At 37.1% G+C, this 17,994-nt stretch overlaps 1 protein-coding gene across 1 annotated transcript; it reads right to left on the reverse strand.

Annotated features, from left to right (window-relative positions):
- Window positions 1-2,076: 2,076 nt before the first annotated feature.
- On the reverse strand, window positions 2,077-3,074 carry LOC131068809 (oleosin). The gene has a single exon (XM_058004080.2). The coding sequence runs from the start codon at window positions 2,745-2,747 to the stop codon at window positions 2,319-2,321; it is 429 nt and encodes a 142-aa protein (XP_057860063.2). The 5' UTR covers window positions 2,748-3,074; the 3' UTR covers window positions 2,077-2,318.
- Window positions 3,075-17,994: the final 14,920 nt, after the last annotated feature.

Consider the following 17,994-nt stretch of genomic DNA (forward strand, 5'->3'; position numbering starts at 1 on the left):
ATTAATTGAAAATTTTATTTTTGCTCCAAATTCTTTTTCTAACAGGAATATAAATTTAATATGATTGACTAGTCGCAGATAATATTCTTTAGTTGATGGGACAATTTCTTGCACCACCTCATTTATACCTATTCAAATATGTAGGTCTAAAAAGTAGGAGCTCCTATTTTCCAAAAAAAATATTTCAAATAATTCAACAGTAAATTTTTTCTTCTTCATAAGACCTCCTGCTCCTGAAAAGTAGATCTTAAATCATCTTATGTATACATATTGACCAGACTTTTACACCCAAACTTATCATTGAGATGCCAGTCTTTTCTTAGTGCCTCTATATCACAAATGAACAGTCTTAGGAGTATTTACGTCGATGCAGCTTTTTGATTTGAATCCTAAAAGTGCTGCAGTGGGGTGAGGCTCAAAATGGAAGAATTAAAAAGAACCATGGATATAGTTGGATTGAAGGCCATAAAATGGTATATTGTTTATGTATAGTAGTCTTATCATATCCATAGCCATAGGAGATCTATTAAAGTTTGGACAAATTGGCTTGGGAAATGAAAGCAGTAGGATATTTTCCAGATTCAAGACATTGAAGAAATTATCGGTGATGAACAGGCTTGCACTATAATAATGTGTACCATGTCAAACCCGCCCTAATACATTAGGGACAAGGTCTTCTGTTTTTGTTTTGAGAATTTGGCAATCTAGACCATGCTGTTAGCTTTTGAAAATTAAGTGTGTATGGTGCAGTGCGAACATTACTTATATACTCTATTGGATATCTATCAAAGGCCAATTTTATGATATCATGGACATTTCAGTGAATTGTTTATATAAAATCTGGATATGCATGAAGGAAAAAGTGGAAGAGGAAGTGGAGAATGTAGAAAAATCAATGGGTGGGGAATACTTAATAGGAAATGAAAAGATGCTTGATCTCCGAGAAATGGAGAGGAGTTTGGATCAATTGTATTTTCTTTGTCTATGTTAGTGTACTATTTGAAAATAACCATCATGAAGTGAATAAAAGAATTATAAAAACATCTTCAAGAGCCGGCTCAAACTTACTATCAACTTAATCCAGTAGTTGATGCTATTTTGAAGTACTCTCCAGTTATAGATTTATCCATGTTCTATAATTGTTATAACTATTGTTTGGCCATTGATTCTCTGGCTTCTGGCTTCTGCTCATTTGTGCTTCATAATTGGCTTTGGAGTCTTGTTTCTGAATACTAAATTTTGATCTATCTATTCTGTAGCTATTTTTCAGCAGCTTTTCTATTGTAATTATAGTTCATGTTTTCAGTTCTAGACAGCTATGTGGCAGCCTTTTATACTACTTGTTTCTTATCTAATCAGCTTTGATTCAAGTAAAAAAAATCTGAATCTCTCACCATGAATACAACTATCATAATATATGAAACATCACTTATTCAATCTCTAGACATTGTTAATACAATGTAATATATACAGTATCTTTCCTGAAGGGTCAAGCCTACTATTTATAGTTAATCACAATTCATAAATATTTGCCAAGTGGTTCCCACACACTTCCAATCAAGGCTAGATGCAATTCAAGATATGCCTTGAAATTCCTACACAAAGATGTGTTTTTCTGCATTCCTGGGCACAAGATTCATTCTTGCAACCACTTGATGAAACTTCAGATTTTCCCTGTAAGTGGACCTTAGAATGCCATTCGAGAGATGGTATGTTGCTACGTAAACATGAACACCATTGTCAAGGGTATGGTAGTATTTATTATAGGCATTCTCCATTTTGATTTATTTATGTGGTTTATCAAGGTTTGGCTTTTTTTTTAAACAAGGGAGTGAACACAGCTAAACAAATCTAAACAAATCGAATTTTAGAATGTACCTGTTTAAATCCGATCACAATAGAACAATATCGAATTGTTAAAACACTAAAACATTGCATGATGTTTGAGAATATTCATTTATGAAGGTAATAGAAACATGGCCATGAAATGTAATGTAGATAATTATATTTCAAAACAAAATCCAAGAGAAAAACATTTCATTATTTTTAAAAAATGAAGAAAACACACATTCAGGATCATTAATAAATCCACTAGCAAAGATGGTTTATTGAAGTAAAAGCCTGTACAATGGCTACATAAAAGAGGTCCAATTCTAGCAAAATCCATTCCATGATAAGGATAATGCTCATGAGATTATTCATGAAACATATGAGCAAATGAACAGCTATCACAATACATGCACACATCCAGATCTAGAGCCACAACATCACTGTGCATCCTTGCAACCAGGGAGTTGCACTGCAACAGAAAGTCTTCTTTAAGCTCCGGGCGCAGCTTCTCGCAGCTTTCCATGCAAATACCCACCATATTCCCAAGCATAGCCTTTCACATGGCTTGCTGTATCAACTACCCTCTTGCATGCATAATCTACCTGATCAGAACCAAGAGGCTTCCTGCCATTTACATAGTTATACAACCATGAAACACCAAAAAACGCTACTAACCCCAAAAACCCAACAGAAAAAAGCCCTGCAACTGTAACAAACAGCAGGGCTCCTATAGGTATCAATAAAGGGCTTAAAAGTATCAAAACAGGCACCAAAACCACTACAACTATTGCAGTAAAACCTGTCATTAACAGTATAATTGTCCCCGATATGACCAAGGCTGCAGGGGACAAAATTTGATCGGTCTTTGGTACATAGTCAAGGATTTTATTCATGATTCCCTGATATCTTTCACCCATCTTCAAAGCTATACAAACTCTCTTTTGGAGATCTAGGTTTCCTCTATCTTTCGTTGACCTGGTATAGTGGATTCCCTATGTTAATATAGGTAGATGCGTAGTTTGAGGCATGGACGGAGACGAATTTTACGCTAAGAACTTCTTTCCATACAATATGGTAAGGGACAACTAGATTCGTTCATATGGTAAGGGATGACTAGATTCGTTTATGTTGGGTATTGTGAGTAATTTTATTAAAAAACATCTAAGTAACCAGAAATGGGACAAAGCTTCATGATAATTTATCAAGTCCAAATCATTGGTAACGTAAATGTATTATTAAACTCACAAAAATGCTGACACCGTATTTAAATACAGAGTACACTGTTTACCAGGTGTTTGACTTTAAGGCACAATAGATATTTTGACGAGGCGTGACAAGATCCGTGTTATTGTTTATTGTGTCACATGAATGCTTTTCCTCTTGTAAATGATTTTAGGTATATCATCCACTTGTTCGGTTTGTTTTACACTATATTGATATTTCTTTAAGGTAAAGATTAAAGGGTATTCATTGGGTCAAATGTATCAAAATTGTCTAGGACATGTTTTGATTCAAATTATTTTGTGACTTTGGATGACAATACCTAGCAAGGTGTTGGTGGTATTATAAAAATAGATTGACAAACAATGTGAACTTCATTTTATTCAAAATATGAAAAATCCATACAATTTGAGGAAACTTGTGTCAGAGGACTTAAACCACACACTAAGCTCATACTTCTAGGCTTAAAAGTGTTCAACACTTAGAGTTGATTTTTTCTACTTAATATGTTGATTAATGGGTGAGGTCACACTAAGAATACACTTCTAGACTTAAAAGTGTTAAACACTAGAGTTTTTTTTTTTTGAATAAAGGAGGGGTAAAAATTTATTAAAGACCAGAAGAAGTACAAAGCAAGGGCATTACATAGCCCTATCAAGCTCAACTAAGTGAAACAAATGTTGAGACAAATCAGGGGGTAATTGACCCCAATCCATGACGTTCCAATCATGAATATGATCAGAGGCTCATTTGGCTAAACAATCAGCAACCCCATTCCATTCACGAAGAATATGGGTAAAAGAAACAAACTCTAGAGAAGCACCAAGGTTGAGAATCTAATCAACAATCAAAATCAAATGCCAACTAACACCATCTAAATGTCACCTATTCAACAAGTTGACCACCACTTGAGAGTCAAACTCACATATAATCCTGTGCCATCCCAATTTATTGGCACACTCTAGAGCGAATAAAATAGCCTGATCCTCCATTAAATTATTAGTATGAAGACCCATATAAAAAGAAAATATAAACTGAGCTTCTCTAGAACTATCTCGACCCACACCACCAATACCAGCATGACTAGGGTTTCCATGGGAGGAGACATCCATATTAATTTTAAGAACTCTCCGAGGAGGAGGAGACCATCTGCCCTCTCTGTTCACCTTCGAAGTAGGGTGTCTACATCTATTACACATGAACCAACACTGCAGCGAAGGGAGATGAAGACGAGGTAGTTGCAAGATGTAGAGTCCCACTTTTGGGCAAAAAGTGGAAGTGTTTTCCCTATTTTTCAAATTTTCTATTGATTGATGTCAAAATTTGAGGCACTTAAAGATTGACTATGAAAAAACTTCAGTAATAGAAAATGTAGTGCTCGGAGTCTAATTTTCAAATATGTAATTTATTTCAATACCCACATGGTAGAAATTTCTTTTTAGTAGGCATGTTTAAAAACCACTTTTTCAAAATGCCTGTTTCAGGACCATACCACACGTGTACGACCACCATGTTTTGACGTAACTAAATTAATTTTTGCAAATCCTTCTTGGAAAAGATACCCAAGACACCAAATATTGATGAGAATATTTTTTCTTATTTTTTTATTGAATTTATATTTTTTTATTAATTTTTAATTGACTATAAACTACATTTTCAAAACATCTGGTGTATGGCTACCATAATTTGATGAAAATTTCATATTTTTAATATTTTTTTTTAATCTTCAAAAGAATTGTATGTAGATTGATGTCATATAATTTATTTTCCAAAAAACTTAAAAACAAAATTGCTATTAAAGTTTTACTGAACCTCACTATTTTACATTTAGGTACCACTTTTGATCAATAAATAATACAAAAATAGTAAAAATAATCATATCACTATGAAATTTACATTTTTTAAATCAGGACAGTGAGAACTCTAATGGGTTTTCGTTTCATCAAAAAATACGATCAAGAAGACCTTAAAAAAATTACGACAAGGCAAAAATTTGGTATTCTAGTGCCTTAGCCATTTTTTTGGAGGTCCAAGCATGGGCTTGGTCCTACCAAGCCTAACCCAAAGCCAAAATCGAGGCATAGGTGAGTTTCTCGCTCCATCTTTTATGAAACAGACACTCGTAATTTAAAATTCAAAAAATGGGTACTCATTTTGAAATTTGTAGCATTAATGTGTGCCTGTTTTTAGAAATGGGTACCCGTTTTTAGAAACATGTGCTCATTTCTAAAAATCATGCACTTGTTTCTCTACGGTGGTCTGATCCTAAATGGGCACCCATTTTTAAATATGTGCATCCGTTTTATTTTTATGGGTCGGGGCCCTGAAGCTAAATGGGTGTCTGTTTCTTAAAAAACGGGAGCTCGTTTCTAGCAACAAACTTTTTTGCTCGCAGACTTCCGCGGAATTGGGACCCAACTTCTTACACCCACCCGACGATCAAAACATCCAACATCACAAGGAGCCATTGATTTAGTCATATCACATTTAGCCACAACAGTTTCTCCCAAAAAATGCAAAATCTTCCACAAGTGAGGGGCCACCAACCACACATCCTGAAAATTCGACGATTTCTCTCCAACCAAAGGTTCCAGATAATGAGGGATGGTCCAATATCCCAAGCAGTTTGAAAGAAGGAAGTAGAAACAGGAGCTCTACCCCCCTCGATCCACAAACTCAGTCCATGAGGAAACATGCCTACAGGGCAAATTCCACACCCCCCACCCAAAATGCCAGATTTCCCTAGCATAAGAACACTGGAAGAATAGATGAGAGATGGTCTCTGTAACATCACAACATAGCACACACATTGAGGGACCATTGAAACCACGCTTGCACAAATTATCCCAAGTGAGACACCGGTTTTGAGCAACCAACCATAAGAAAAAATTACACTTGGGCCAAGACAACTTATGTCAAACTTGCTTCCACCACAAGACCTCAATATCCCCAAATAACTGCCTATCCAACTGTTTATAACTAGCAAACACAAAGTACTTCCTTGATACATTAGGACCATTCCAAGCCAAGACATCAGAGCCCCTCAAAGAACTATAATTCTGGGAAGCCAAAAGTTGAATGAGCTCATGCCAATGATCCTCAGACCCCCTAGGTGGCCACTCAGAAGGGTGCTTCCAGTGGTAGGTAATAGCCAAACCACAATGCTTTACAATCTTGTAATGCTCGAAAGTATCCCAGCCAACCGCAGTAAAAACATTACAAAGAGATTGAAGGTGAGAGCACGAAGAGAGGATAGGTGGATTACCATCCCAAAAATCTAACCAAAAAAGCACCTGTGACACAAAATGACAGATCCATAAAAGCACGTGCACTTAATCATCTGAGCCCCCACTTTCAGAGTATGCCAAATCATTGAACCGCTTCCCTCCAGAGGATAGCGAGGAACCTCAAAAGAAGCAACGCCTCTAAGATATTTGTGGTTGAGAATATATGCCCATAAGTGGTGTTGATGAGTACACCATCGCCAGTAAATCTTAGCAGCAAGAACTTGTCTGTTCAAGATAGAAGAGCGTAATCCAAAACCACCCTCCTTCTACGGTCTACATATATATTCCCACTTAACCAGGCTTCACTTAGTAGCCAACAAATTGCCACTCCAAAGAAATTGACAAGAGAGAGCATCAAATGCCCTAAGAAAATACATTGGGGTTGCTTGAACAAAGCACCTGTAGATGGGGAGGGCCTGGATAACAGACTTGAGTAGAGTTACTCTAGCAGCTGTAGACAACCACCTATGTGTCCAATGAGTTACCTTCTTCCTTAACTTATCTAGCAGAAACTGCCAGGAGGACCTTGGCTGGCGACCAACAACAAGAGGAATACCCAAATAGACAAAGGGAAGAGACACAATTTGAAATCGCAAAATAGCTGCAATTCGTTGCTAGATAGTGTGAGGAGTATTGAAGAAGAAAATAGAAGACTTTTGCTCATTCACTTTCTGACCTGAACCAACAAGATAGACATCCAAAACATGCTTAAAAGATTCAGCTTCCCGAATACGAGCCAACCCCATGAGAGAGGTGTCATCCACGAACTGGAGATGAGAAAGCGTTGGCAGACCCAACCCCCACTGTGAACCATAAATCAAACCTTGAGCCACTTGGAATTTAAGAAACCTACCTAGCCCCTCTGCCATAATAATAAACAGATAAGGAGAGAGAGGATCTCCTTGATGAAGACCCCTGGTAGCACCAAACATCCCTGAAGGTTCCCCATTCACAATAATTGAAAATGAGGAAGAAGTCACACAACTCATAGTCCAACTCACCCAATCTGTAGAAAAACCAAAAGCCAACAAAATCTTTTGAAGAAAACTCCATTTGACCCTGTCATACGCTTTGGCCATATCCAACTTGATGAACATGGACTTATCTTTAGAGGTCGCCATGGAATGAATGACCTTAGAAGTGACCACCACCCCATCCAAAATCTAACGACCTACCACAAATCCACCTTGCTCCTCAGAGATAATAACTGGCAAACAAGATTTAAGCCTCTCAGCAATCAATTTTGTAATAATCTTGTATGCAACATTACAGAGCACAATAGGTTTGAAGAATTAAAGCTGGTCAACATTGTCCTTCTTAAGAATAAGAATTAGAAAATTAGCATTCAGGGCACAAAGCATCTGTTTATTCTGAAAAGGCTCCCGCGCAACCTCTAACAAATCCAACTTCACAATATCCCAAAACTTTTGGAAAAATTCAATCGGAAAACCATCAGGACCAGGAGCTTTCCCCTTATTCATACCAAACACAACCTCCTCCACCTCTGACAAAGTTACCGAACGAGTAAGCAACTCATTCAAATCAATAGACATCAAAGAAGGAATACAAGCCAGAACCATGCCTTCAGCAGCCTCCATGGGAGACGAATCCTCTGTAAATAGAGCAGAAAAGAACTCCTAAGCCTCTTTGAACATATCTTGTTGTGAAGAAATCATAACACCCTAGATATTAACTAAAGATGAAATATAACACTTGTTCCTTCGAGCTTGCACAAAGTGGTGAAAAAAGGCAGTGTTCATATCACCCTCTCGCAACTAATTAATTCTATCCTTTTGTTTCCAAAATATCTCTCCTCGAAGCTCCCACTCCTCCACCAGTTTAAGAGCCTGAGACTCACCTTGCCCAAGAGCCTTTGAAAAATCCCTTATCTAGTGAGTAATAACAACAAGACACTCCTATGCTTCTCTTTTCTTAGCCCTTAAATTACCAAAAACATGACCTATTACAACACCTAAGATGATACTTGACATACTGAAGCCTCTTGACAAAGGAACACATAGATGTACCATACTCAGGGGCCCCATTTCGCCACCACTGAGCAACAAGATCATACAAAGAAGAGTCGCGAAGCCACATAAGCTAAAATTTGAAAGGCAGATTCTTAGGAATATGAAAAGAAGAAGTTGAAAACTTAATTGGCCAATAATCATAGCTACACCAATCAAGAATCTCAAAGCAAATGACCAAACTTCCCCCAACCTAGAAAGAAAAGACAAGAAATTTGTCCAACCGCTCAGATATCACTTCTGATTCACTCCTTCTATTGGTCCAAGTAAAAATACCATTAGAGGGTTTAACATCAACAAGAGCAAGAGTATCCACATTTTCTCGAAAAAGATCTGAAGGAGGACCTAGCCTAGGTAGTCCCCCTTGTTTCTCTTCCAAGCACAAAACATAATTAAAATCTCCAACTAAGATCCAAGGTAGATAAGGAGCACAAGACCTAACATACCAAATATGGGCCCAAAGATGAATTTTACCACAAATGTTAATTAGAGCATAAACATTACTGATTAGAATAGTCTCACCAGATTCTAAAACCAAAACCGCCACCGAGATAGAGAATTGGCTAGAGATCCACCAATGAGGAATAATCTTACGAGGATCCCAAAAAAGAGCCAAACCTCCAAAACTTCCCTTGGAGACAATACACTGACACTGACCAAAAGATAAAATACGAGGGGCATACCGAAACATGAGGTCTACCTGAAGCTTAGTCTCTTGAACACAAAATATAGCAGGTGAATAAACCAGAATCAAATCCTGAATAGCCTTCTGACGGGAGGCGCTATTCAACCCCCTTGCATTCTAAGAAAGAATAATCATGAGGAAGGTTGAGAAAAGTGGGCAACAATGGTCATAACAGACCCAGATTCCACCAGCAAATCCCCCGTACATTTAATCTTGTCCACCTCCTTCTTACAACCAACTTTAGAGGAATGAATAAAATGCCCTTCTTGAGAGGACATTACAACACCCCCGGATTAGAGACTAATCCCCGACCATGAGATGAAGACAAAACCTCCTTAGCAAGGTCCGCTAAACCAATATCCTCCTCTAAATCAGCAGAGACAATAGATAGCCCAGAACCTCCCTTGTCCAAGATCCCAGAATTGTCTTTCACTACAATTCCCTGCTCCATCTCTGTATCCATACCAGTAGCCCCAGACAGAATCTCAATGTGTTCCTTCTTCTAAAGCCTGATTATCCAAGACCTCAAAACGAATGAAATCTCGATCACTCTGTCTATCCTTGTAGGCCCGCTTCTGACCCCTCCCCTTAACCTTCGACTTAACTGGGTAAAGCCATCCTCATTTGGAGCCCCCTCAACCATAGACAATTTTCTTTTAGCACCCTTATCCACCAAAGGTGCAGGTGAAGGAGAAGAAGAAACCCCAACCTTTCCCGATGTCCGAGGACATTGACGCTTAAGGTGCCCATATTCATGACAAAGACGACATCTGAAAGGGAGGGACTTGTAATCCAACTGCTGAACCCACGAAGCATTGCCAATACAAATTTCCAAAGAGTCCAACAAAGGAGTGCTTAAATCAATCTCAACATAGATACGAGCAAAAGAAAATAGTCTTTTATCTAGAGTATGCTGAGCAATGGCTGTCGGCTTCCCCAACAGGGTTGCAATTCGCTCGAGAATATCCTCTCACCAAAATTCCAACAACACCCATGGCAGACGAACCCACATCGGAACCCATGAAGGCAAATCTTCTGCCACATTAAATCCTTCATGCTAGGGCTTCATAAATAAGCCAACATTATTATAAAAGTATAGCCCTGCCTCAAAGACTCGATTTCTATTTGAAAAACAAGAGAAATCAACCAAGAAATAGCCATTCCCAGCAACCAAAATCTCAAAATCGCCCTCAATCTGCCAGGAACGATGCATCCAGGACTCCAAAGTTGAAAGAGGGACGCGAATACCCAAGAACTTACAAATCAAGACATGTTAGCTCCAATACAAAAAATCCTCCTAAACCGATTCTGAAGAAATAACCAGGACAGGCTGATCTTGACTCCTTGGCAAACAACCATTCACCTTCTTGAGTTTAGAGCTCTCACCCACAAAAGAGGAATCTGAACTTTGTGCATTCAAATCTTCACCCAATCCCAGAGACAGCTTCACACCAGCCAACACTAGGCTTTTAGAAACCCCAACCATTCCACCTAACCCCAAACACAAGCCACACACAAACAAAGAAAGGAAACACGAAAGATCAAACCCCCAACGAAACCCCATGAATAGAAAACGCCTCTCACAAAACCCCAACAAACAACAACCGCCAACCACAAAGAAGGAGAGGGAGGGACCCCCGTCCCCCACACGACCGACACCCAACCACACACAGGAGAAACAAAGAGAAGCCAAGGCCCACAAGCCCTAGCTCCACCAATCAGCTACACTCCTCATCGTATGTCGACTCACTCTGAATTTTGGAAAAGTATCAATCACACTTAGAGTTGACTAACATTCTCTAGCATCAATATATTTCTTAGTGTGTCATTTAAGGCCAGCCGAAAGAGAGATGGATGCCTTTGAATCCATAAAATTTGAACAACCATGTAAAATAGATGTATGCCTTTGAATTCGTAAAAGATGAACAAATTCACGAGAGAGATGTATGTTATTGGAATCCAATATATATATATGATCTACTTATTTCCTTGTTTGCTTCTTTATGATGAGCCTACACGAGTGACTACATTGATAATGGGTTTGCTAGTTCTTTTCAACCATTTGACAGAGGTGGCCATGAGGTCAGGGTGGAAATAGAAGCGGCATGGAAGCAGAAGCGGTAGGGCCATAACAACTCAATTATAACTTCTCAGTGGACATCAAAGCACTACTAGAGGGTGATGGATATGACATTTTTCGCTACACAAGACTTCGTTGCATTCTTCTACAAATGTTTCAAAGCATTTGGAGACTAGAACACGAATAAATGAGGCAAAAAGTTTTCAAATCTCTACAATTGGAGAAAATGATAGAAGTGGGCATTCCAACAGCCCATTAGTCTAATCTTCTCATTTTTTATTACGAAATGGACCAATGTTTTAAGGATGTGCATAGTGTCGTAGAGAATGCCAGATGGACAAAGCTAGGCAGGGGCTCTCTCAGACCCCTTCTTAAGTGGGTACTTAAGGGAGGTGCCATTGTTGTAGTCTAAAAGCTTGACAAAATAACAGTGGCTCACTAGGAATTAGCGAAGTGTTTTCTTACTTGTGTGTAGATAGCCTTGAAGATATCTTGCATGAAAAGTAGAGGATCTCTCTCGTAGCATTGAATTGGTCGATCCGAGCTTGTGTGTCACTATGCACTGCTCGAGGAATCGCAACTATTCACCAGAGCATCGTTGTCCTTGTGTTCGACAAGTGAAATCCTCGAATGTCCTATTGAAGAATGGTTTTAAAGGCTTCTTGTTTACCTACGAGTGACCCTCACTTGTTCTCGTCACCATTTTTTTTGGGTACATTATGGTCAAATAAGTGCAATGGGGCTCTCAAGGGGGGAATGACCAGAAATCAGTTGGGGTATCTAATTAAATAAGATATTTCAATCAATTTTGTCATTATTCAATTATAACAACCTTCAAATGTTGGAATGCCCATTAAATTTCTAATGAGGTTCAACTTTCTTGAAAATGTAAGATGATCTATTGAAAGCCAATAAATAGTCTGGTATGCATACATCTCTTAAGGCAAGTTTGGCAATCTATGACATACATCTCGTCTAATTGAGTTTGCCAATTCATATTAGCTCTCATAAAGAGAGTCCAAGAGGCATACATCTCTCCTATGATTTTTCCCAAATTATATTGTATTTTCATATTACGAATACAATGAAAGATTTTCACATTGTTTGTTGTGTTTTACAATACCTCTAGTTCTAGTTCTTTTCTAGGTATTATCCTTTGAATTCACAAAGTAAGTCAAATCATGATCCCAATCTCATCCCTTGTATCAAACTTGTATCCCTTTGTAGCAAGGTTGATAGCAAGGATAACTCGAAAGTGTGATTTATTAAACTAGACAATTAAGATTGCTCAAAACTTATATAGAATAACAATAATTGAAGACTAGATTCTTAGACAATTGGACAAAATGAAATTACTCAGAAAGTGGATGAATTGATTAAAAGAGAAGTCCCAGTTTATAAGAAACCGAAGACTCGACGAACAAACATGATCGAAAAGATTTTTTTATCAGATGGACAAACTTGATTAAGCGTGTGACATAACTGCCATTTGAGGAAGGATGAAGGGGATGAGGAAAAAGAAGAGATAAGTAGTTTTAGGATGTATACCTCATTTTCTAATTTAAAATTAAGATCAATGAGATATTTCCAAAAAGATGGATTTTCAAAAATCAAAGAAAATATTAGGGAAAATCTCATAAATATCTAAGATATTGTTGCCATTTTCAAAAATTAGGAGGATAAATAGAACAAATAATTAATTAAATAAAAAGATTTATTTAATTATGACATAATTAGCTAATTGAACAGTTTAAATAAGTTATTCAATTATGGGAGATGAAATTGAACATTTAATTATATAATTAAAATTATTTAATTAAAGTGTGAAATTCAAAATTAATTAAATAATTAATTATTTAATTAATATTAAAAGGAGATGGTTAAATGATGAAATATTAAAGATAAATAATTAGTAAAAATGGGCTTAATTAATTCAAGAATTAATTAAACCTAAAAAGGGATATTAGTCAAATTGACATCCGAAGACCTTAATTAGGTCAAATTAAGTCAAATTTGGTCAAAATGGGTGAAAAAGAATTGGGAAGCTTTGGATAGAAAATGAAAAGAATTGAGAAAAAATGTTAAAATTAGGTTAAACTAGGTAAAATTGAGTAACATCGAGTAAATCAGGTCAAAGTAGATCAACAGACTAAAAAGGGATGAATGCGACACCACGGGATAGTAGAAAAGGTTGAAATGAAAATATAAAATAGGAATAGGGAAAAAGTGAAGCCAACAAGACAAAATATGGAAAGCGAGAAGCATGAGGACCAAAAAAGGAAGCAAAATACCCTAATCGGGATAGGGTTTAGGTCAAAACTTGACATCATCAAATCGAGAGGGGAACAAACTAACACCAAGGGGGTGAAGATGAGGATAAAAAAAATCCCAAACTTGAAATGGGAGGAAAATGACATGGTCTAAACAGAAAATGGAAAAGACGAAACAAGACAAGATTGTGCAAATAAAGAAGATTATATGCATGATTAGGTAAAAAATGAAGAACGCAAGTGATTACCAATTATTAGTGTAGACACCTATCTCTGTCCACCTGATTAAATAAATTTTATATTTATTTAATTATCCTCCATCTAGCTATTAATTAAATTTCCATTTAATTAATCTATCATCCATTTTCCAATTATTAATTAAATTAATTCACCCCTTTCTTCTATTAATTAAATAAATTATTCAATTTATTTGATTTAATTCATGTAGCCAAATTTAGACTATTAATTAAATAAATCATATTTATTTAATTAAATTCCCTTTTCACATTTAATTAAATTCACATGTGGCTTGGTGCATGGCAGGTCTACAACCTCACCACACACCTTGCAATCCTTACGTGCCATGTCCAAAGTGTATGGTGGGTTTACAAACCCACCTTAACACATGATTTGAGTTTTACCCTTTTCAAGTGCATGGTGGGTTCATAAACCCGCCATACACTTTGATCCTTCCACTTAGGTGTAGATCGAACCTGCAGGTCCGACTTACACCTAGTTTTACCTTATGCACTTTTTGGGTGTAGTTCAGACCTATAGGTCCAATTTAAACCAATCACATGTTTATCCCCAAGGTGTAGTTCAGGTCCATAGGCTCGAACTACACCTCGTCTTTATTCCAAGTGTAGTTCATGTCTACAAACAAGAATTGCACCTTTGAGACACGCTTTGTCAAAAGTGTAAGTCTGGCCTACAAACTCGAATTACACCAAATGCACACACATAAAATGGGATTGTAGACCTAATTTGCACTTTTTCTACAGTGATACAGTGAGGGTTTCAAAATCCTAATGGCACCAAACTCAACACATATGTTATCTTGTTCAGTTCAAATGATCAAGATGGTTGATGAATTGCACCTTTCAAGTATGGATGATTTCCCTATGCTACAATGCCATTATTGTACAGACGTCGGAATCGTCTTCAAGGAAAAGAAAATGAAGTTCAAGTAGAAAGACTCGTATCCACTCTTCCTTTCATCCTCAATGGCCTTAAACATTGTAAACACCAAATGATTCTGAAATACAGGTTACCTGATAACAATACAAATATTTTCTAAAGAAGGATTATCATAATAAAGATGTGTCTTTGGACACTTAGTCATTTTTATGCATCTCTAGTGTAGTGGAATTTTATAATTTCAATCAACACTTCAAGTGTCATTTTGTAATAATCTTTTGACACCTCAGGTGTCATGCACTAGGACACATGTAGGACTACACATGTCTTAAGTCAAATAGGACTCTACCTTTGACTTGGTCACAAATTAGTTGTAGCTTTCCTAGTTTCATGTTGCACCTCTCCTCTATATATTTGAGGATGCTCATTGTAATAAGGATCTTTTCCCATCTTTGTTTATGCAACAAAAATCTACCAAAGTGAAAAGCAAATTGAGACTTAGTGTTCATTTTGTAAATTTGCAAATTAATCAAGAAAGAGAGAAGCTCGGCATTCAAACTTTGTTTTGAGTTCAACATTTAATATGAGGGTATGTGCAAGATCATGGGGGGCCAAAAAGTGGCAATGGAGAAAAAAATGTGTTTTCAACCTTTCCAAACACGCCAAAATCCACTTTGACTTTTTGTTTGGGTCGGGTGAAATTTGAATTTGGTTTGGTAATACCAAACCAAATCGGATATCTGATATTATCGGATATCCGATTTGTGATATCACCATTGTGATGTCACCATTGTGATGTCACTATTGTGATATCATACTTTTCAAATCAGAATAATCGGATATCTGATTTTCTCAACATAAAAAATATAGTTTAGTAAAATGGGCATAACTTTTGCGTTTCTTATCAAAATTTTGATTTTTTATAGCCGTTGGAAAGGTAATTCATAGACCTATCAAATGGATGAGGTAGTTTTATGATATTATAGACCAAAAATTAAATATAATCATTTGAAGTTATCCCTTCAATTTTAAAACTTTAAATACTCACAAATTTTGCATACAAAGTCTCATTTTTTTTTTCCTATCACCTCCTTTATCTATCACTTGTCTATCTATACTTATATAATATATTTTATATATCTCTTTCTTCTCTACTTATGTCACTTATTTTCTCATTCCATGTAGATAAATAAATTCCCAAGTTAGATGCATCTCTGCATATATCTCCATCTTTCTATTCATATCTCTCCCTCTCCCACTCCATCATTGTCACTCCTTATTTCTATATTTCTCTCTAATAATCTCTCTTCTCTCTATTTATCTCCCTCCTTTACCTTATCCTACCTATACTTATATATTACTTGTCTCTATCACCTCCTTTCTCTCCCTATCTTATCCCCTCTCTCTCTCTATCCCTATAGATCTATCTTCATGTATATTTATATCTCATTATCTCTAAATCTCACTTATTCATTCCATCTCTCCCTCCATTTGTCTTACTCTCTCTATCACGTTCTATCCATATCTATCTCCATCTCCATCTCTTTCCCTATCAATCTCTTTTTATACGTTCCTCTATCTTTATATATATTCCTCTATACATGAGTAATCTATTTCTTTGTCTCTTCCTCTATCACCCTCTTGAAGTATCTTTCCCTTTCTCTACTTTTATCTCTTTATTTACTCCATCTTTATATATCTTTTTCTCTCTCCCCACATCCTTCTCTATAGTGCCTTTATATATCTCTATATCTTCCTCTTTTTCTCTCTCCCTCTTTATCTCTCCCTATCTATAATCTCTATCTCTCTTTCTCACTCTCTTGCACTATCTATATATCTATATCTATCGATATTTCTCTTCCTTTATATCTCTCTATCTATTCCTTTTTTTTATCTCTCTCTTTACCCTTCTCTATCCTTTTTTCTCCATCTCTTCATATATTTATCTTTGTCTTTACCTCTCTCTTTCTCTATATCTATTCACCTCCCTCTCCCTTTATCTTCATTTTTTATCTCAATCTTCCTCTCTCCTTTTCAATATCTAGATATGTCTACCTCTTTCTATCCATCCTTGTCCTTTAGTTTTTCTCCCTCTCACTTCATACTCCTTAATATCTATATCTCTATTTATGTCCTTGTCCTTTAGTTCTTTTCCCTCTCTTTAGTTCTTCATCTCTCTTCACCCTTATATCTCTCCTTATTTGGAAATTAGTATATATGGTCTCCTAAGGGGTTATATTGTGTCCTAAGTGGTCATAGAACATCATATGACCCCTAACGACACCATATGGTCTCCTAAGGGGTCATATGGTATCATAAGGGGTCATAAGACACCAAATGACCCCTTAAGACACAATAAGACCCCTAATGACACCATATGGTGTCCTAAGGGGTCATAAGACACCAAATGACCCCTTAGGACACCATACAACCCCTAATGACACAATGTGGCATCCTAAAGGGTCATATGGTGTCCTAAGGGGTCATAGGACACCATATGACCCCTTAGGACACCATACGATGCATACCACCATATAGTGTCCCAAGGGGTCATATGGTATCTTAAGGGGTCAAAGAATGTCATATGACCAACTAGGATACAATATGACCCATGACAACACCTAAGGGGTCATATAGTGTCATAAGGGTTCATAGGACAACATATGACCCCTTATAACACCATACGATCTCTTACGACACCATATGGTGTCCTAAGGGGTCATATAACACCATATGACCCCTTATAACACAAGAAGACCCATAACGACATGATATGGTGTCCTTAGGGGTCATATGGTGTCAGGAGACACCATATGACCCCTTAGGACACAATATGACCCCTAACGATACCTAAGGGGTCATATGGTGTCCTAAGGGGTTATATGATGTCCTAGGAACCTTTAGGACATAATATGACCCCTTAGCACACCATACAACCCCTGATGACACCATATGGTGTCTTAAGGGGTCGTAGGACACCATATGACCCGACAGGACACAATATGACCCCTAACAACACCTAAGGGGTCATAGTGTGTCCTAAGGGGTCATAGGACACCATATGACCCCTAATGACACTATATGGTGTCTTAAGGGGTCATATTGTGTCCTAAGGGTTCAAAGGAGACCATTTGACCTGTAATGACACAAAATGACACCTAACGATACCTAATGGATCATATAGTGTTCTAAGGGGTCATAGGACACCATACGACCCCTAATGACACCAAATGGTGTCCTAAGGGGTCATAGAACACCATATGACTGCTTAGGACACCATACAATGCATACTGATACTATATGGTGTCCTAAGGGGTCATAGGACACCATATGACCCCTTAGGAGACCATATGATCCATAACAACATAATAGGGTGTCCTAGAGGGTCATAGAACACCATATGACCACTTAGAACACCATACGACCCATTATGATGCCATCTAGTGTCTTAAGGGGT

Source organism: Cryptomeria japonica, chromosome 7 (genome assembly GCF_030272615.1).
Source record: "Cryptomeria japonica chromosome 7, Sugi_1.0, whole genome shotgun sequence".
Lineage (NCBI taxonomy): Eukaryota > Viridiplantae > Streptophyta > Pinopsida > Cupressales > Cupressaceae > Cryptomeria > Cryptomeria japonica.